Source organism: Physeter macrocephalus, chromosome 2 (assembly GCF_002837175.3).
Source record: "Physeter macrocephalus isolate SW-GA chromosome 2, ASM283717v5, whole genome shotgun sequence".
Taxonomy (NCBI): Eukaryota; Metazoa; Chordata; class Mammalia; order Artiodactyla; family Physeteridae; genus Physeter; species Physeter macrocephalus.
In genome coordinates this window covers 21,145,537-21,149,848 of record NC_041215.1, presented here as the reverse complement: position 1 = coordinate 21,149,848, position 4,312 = coordinate 21,145,537, and the positions used below count along the sequence as shown (strand labels likewise).

The following is a 4,312-nucleotide window of genomic DNA, read 5'->3' as shown; positions in this document are numbered from 1 at the left end:
AGGCTCAGCGGCCATGGCTCACGGGCCCAGCCGCTCCGCGGCATGTGGGGTCCTCCCAGACCGGGGCACGAACCCGCGTCCCCTGCATCGGCAGGTGAACTCTCAACCACTGCGCCACCAGGGAAGCCCATACTTGAACTCTTAATTCATCAAAGCGGATCGTCTGCCCCGGTCACCGAGCCTGCAGATCGGCTGTTTATTTTCCATGTCATATTGATCAGGTTTCCCCGCTGAGATGATTCAATTACAAGGCCTCCCGTTGGTGCATCCCACTCGGCAGGATTCGAGCTTCCGCTGCCCCCGAGGGGCCACCGCAGCGTGCCTGCCTGGCCTGGGGCAGCCATCCGTCCCCACGTCCCTCCCTGGGGGAAAGAAGGTTCTCCTGCCTTCCTGTTCTGTGCTCGACTCCTGGAGCGGCTGCCCTGCCTGCTCTTGGTGTACATTGTCTTGTGTTTTCAGATCGTTGCACTGCGCGTTCTTTCTTTCTCTCCCGCGTGTCAGATTCCTCGCTCCTCTCCAAACATGGCCAAAGTCTAGAAGGCCGAAGAACGCCAGTCCTTGAGAGAACAGCCCCTTCTCCGAGTGGTCTTTATTATGAGTGCCCACGGGCGGCTTGCATGGGTGAAGGTCGTGTAGGTGGCTCAGGGATGAAGCCCCATCTCCGTTCCAAGTTCGCGCACTTCCCAGGTGCCTGGGGCAGGTGTCCTCAGACCACGCGGCTCCACTGCTCCTCTGTGTGAGAGCCTGAAGTGGGTGCCCTCCGCCTGTCGCAGTCACTTGGGGGTCGTGTCGTTGTAAATCTGACCATTCAGAGTCCGGGTGGGAGCTGGGCTGGGGCCGTCGCTGGCGGAGCATCCCGAATGGGTCGGCACATGGGGAAGTGAACAGGTTGGGGGTCCTTCCACTTTCTGGCAGGTAGTAACCACCTCTGCAGTCTAAGCTGCAGTTTGAACTTAGGGGGACCCGGAGCTGCAGCCCTGGAGGCGCCTGCAGGCTGAATTGCGGGCAGGGCATGTTCTTCTCAGAGGTTAGAAATAATACAAGGGCAGTAACATAGGTCAGACCAAACATACGGTGGGAGGTTGGCTCGTGCAGTTTCCCGGAGAGGTACCGCCAGAGGGACAGGCCGCAGAGGGAGCCTCCTGCGGGGCGGAGGTGTGCACTCCTTGGTGGGTCGTGCACAGGCCAGCAATACCTCAGTAGAGCCGCCATCACAGGGGACGGACAGACACAGGAAGGCCCACGCTCAGAGGGTCACAGCAGCACTCACTCAGCAGTCCCACCTGGTGGCTGATCTCAGAACCACCCGTGGACCTTTTTACCAGACAGCTGCCCGGCCTCCTCAGAAAAGACCCCATTCTGGGCCTTCATGGGACTCACGGTCCCTGAGCGCCCTGCCAGGGCAGAAGTGAAGCCAGGCATTCAGGTGGGGAGCCAGGCTGAGATCTGAGAGGCCCGTGTGACGGGCAACAGCGAGTTCATCTCCAAAGGCCGCTGCCAGCTCTGGCCGAGTGCAGCCTCTCCACAGCGACCCCTCAGCCCTGGCTGTCACCTGGCTTGGCCTGGGCCCCACGTTCCCCCAGGGAGGCACCCACGTGGGTTTCACGGTGGCAGCCAGCGTGGGCCCACTGCTGGTGACTCAGGCTCCCACCCAGCTGGGCGGGCCCAGGAGGCCATGATTTCCGCACCACCGCGGTCACGGCCCTGCTGGAGAGTGGGTAGCGCTCACCCACCCCCTCGGTTGCCTCCCCCACCCCGGGGGGGTGCCTCGCCGGCGGGGCAGCCCCTCTGCACTGCGGGCCGGAGTTGGGGGGGAGCGGCAGTAGCTGCAGAGAGAAGAGTGGGCTTCAGCCCGCAGGGCCCCTGCCAGGGCTGCGCCTCAGTTTCCTCTCCCGCAGCTGGGGAACACCGTCAGTTGTGGGGAGTGCTGGATGCAGACGCTACACGTGAAGGTGTTACTTCCATGGCGGTGCTGCTGCTCTTGCTGGGCCTGAAAAGGTGTGTGCGGGGTCCCCAAGCAGGACCGAGCAGCAGGGTCCTGGCCTCTCACACAGACAGGGCACTCCGGGCACTCCCCACCCTCCGGCCTCCTCCTGGGGGCTCCCCAGGCCCCTCCTCTGGGGCACAGCCCCGCCCTCAGCACAGCCTCCCTTTGCTGATGCTCTTGCTGTGGTTGGCATGTGGCTTGCTTTTTCCCACTTTTCCCTTTTGGCCTTTTGTCATCCTTTTGTCCACTTGTGCTGGTTCCGGACTGTGGGCTTGGAGAGAAGGGACCTGGGGCCAATCAGCCTGAGGGACTGGAGCTTGGAGCTCCCAGGTGGGAGCTGGGGTGAGGAGACTGGTAGGGACCCAGATGTTCCCAGCACAGCACCCCAGGTGCCAGAGCAAGGAGGCCCCACATGGGAGCTGTCAGAGGGCTCCCAGCGGAGATGGGGAGGTGACACTCCTGGAGGGCCTGGAAGAGGCTGTGGGGTCTGCCCGTGCCCTCTCCCCTCAGAGGAAGGACGTAGTCCCTGCCAGCAGGGGCTGCTCCCTGGGGGCACCCATGTCCCCTGTACTGAGCAGGCCCTCGGCCCGGAAAGTGTGGTTTTTGAGCCCCAGCACTTCAGCTACCCTTTCAGTTTACCAGAAGTGTCTTGTCTCACATCAGACACCTAACTCATTTCCCTCTGGCAACCACTGAATTTGAGAACGTCCTGTTTTACCATAATCAAAAGAAGTGAAACTGCCCTATGAAATAAAGTGGAACACCCCAGAAACACCTAGGAGAGAGCAGGGTCTTTCCTTATAAAGTCAAAAACGGGAGGGCAGCCCCTGCCTGCCCTTGGAGGTCCCCCAGAGACTGGTGCATGGTGGAGGGGTCCTGAGCCAGCCCTGCTTCCTTTCTGTGCCCCGTCCCCTCCTGGGCTCCCGGGGTGCAGCTGCCGTGAGAACACTGACTTGCAGGGGCATGCAGGTCCCCCCAGACTCCCCTTGAACCCAGTGGTCCCCCTGGAGAACCAAGATGAGTGGGGAAAGTAGCAGTAGTCATCGGTGTGGGCAGCATGGGTGTCACAGGAGTACCCCTGACCACACACTTGCACACAGCAGCCCATGGGAGCCTGGCCACGGCTTGGTGAGTGCACAGCTGTCACCCCATTTTACAGAGGTGAAAACTGAGGCCCAGTGAAGCTGATAGCCCAAGACCACACAGGTTAGGGTTAGCGTGCCTTCAGGAGCCCCGGGAGCGGTCCTGACAAGTGGGCAAAGACTGCTGCTGGCCAGCAGGAAATTGTGTGTGTGTTTGTGTGTGTTCACACCCGTGCACGCAAGAAGTGACTTCTGGGCACCACAGTTGGCCCGTGTGGGGCAGGTCTTCCCTCCCACTCGGCGCTTGTCCCATGGCAGTCCTCATGTTCATTTGGCCTCAGGACCTGCTCGCCTCTCAGAGGTGCCCCTGGGGCGTGCAGACCCTTGGTTCCCGAGAGTCCTTCGTGGAGAGGCAGGAGTTCAGTGGGAAAGGGAGGCCACAGTTCCCTGAGCGAAGGGGCTTCTGTGAGCCTCAGCGTCTCGCTGAACCACAGCACCCCCATCCGGGTGTGGGCCCCACAGCCGTGTGCGGGGGTCCTGGACAGTCTGCACAACCCCGCGGGGGTGGGGGACCCTCTCAGGGGCTGCGGAGCCGCCAGCGCAGCCTGACCGGGTGGGCGCAGCCAGGGAAGGCTTCCGGCAGGAGGAGCCCCCGGCACTGGGTTTGCAGGAGCGTGTGGGTTTGGAGCAGGAGCTCGTTTGGCTCCCCGTTTTGCCACTGACTGCCACGTTCAGCATCCCTGGGAAGCCATCGTGGATGCCTGAGCCCTCGCCCCCCTCCCCTGAAGCTCACACTCTCTTCCCTCCTTTCGTTCCCCAGCTGGTCAGTGAGAAGGTCGGAGGGGCTGAAGGGACCAAGCTGGACGATGACTTCAAAGAGATGGAGAAGGTAACGGGAGAGGGGTACCCGTCTGACGCTGGCAGTGTTACCAGACCCTGTAGGGCCCGGCCCTGGCATCTGGGGGGAGGCGAGGCTTACCGGGAGGGTCTAGGTGGGTCGCAGGCCTCCCCCCAGCCCAGAGCAGGCAGCGGCGGGGGCACAGCACAGCCAACAGCAAGGAGGCAGGGAGGCGAGGCAGTCCCCAGAAGCAGCGGGCAGTTCTTGCGTGGGCTCTGAGGCAGCTGGGGAACTGGGACCAGGGCAAGGGCTGTCCAGGTGCTCCTGGTTTGGCCTCAGGCGCCCTGATGGTTTCAAAACCCCACACGTGGACTCTCTTTACAGAAGGTGGACGTTACCAGCAAG

General features: G+C 62.4%; 1 protein-coding gene across 2 annotated transcripts in view; it reads left to right on the top strand.

Moving 5' to 3' along the window:
* SH3GL1 (SH3 domain containing GRB2 like 1, endophilin A2) overlaps positions 1–4,312 on the top strand; it is a 28,727-nt gene extending 24,415 nt beyond the window's left edge. The window contains exons 2-3 of one of the 2 annotated variants that reach the window (XR_003683287.2): positions 3,890–3,958; positions 4,292–4,312. Coding sequence is in view for 1 of the 2 variants with exons in the window: in XM_028500204.2 (XP_028356005.1) it covers positions 3,890–4,186 (297 nt within the window). In the remaining variant the exon portion in view is untranslated. The other variant, XM_028500204.2, reaches the window with a different exon arrangement.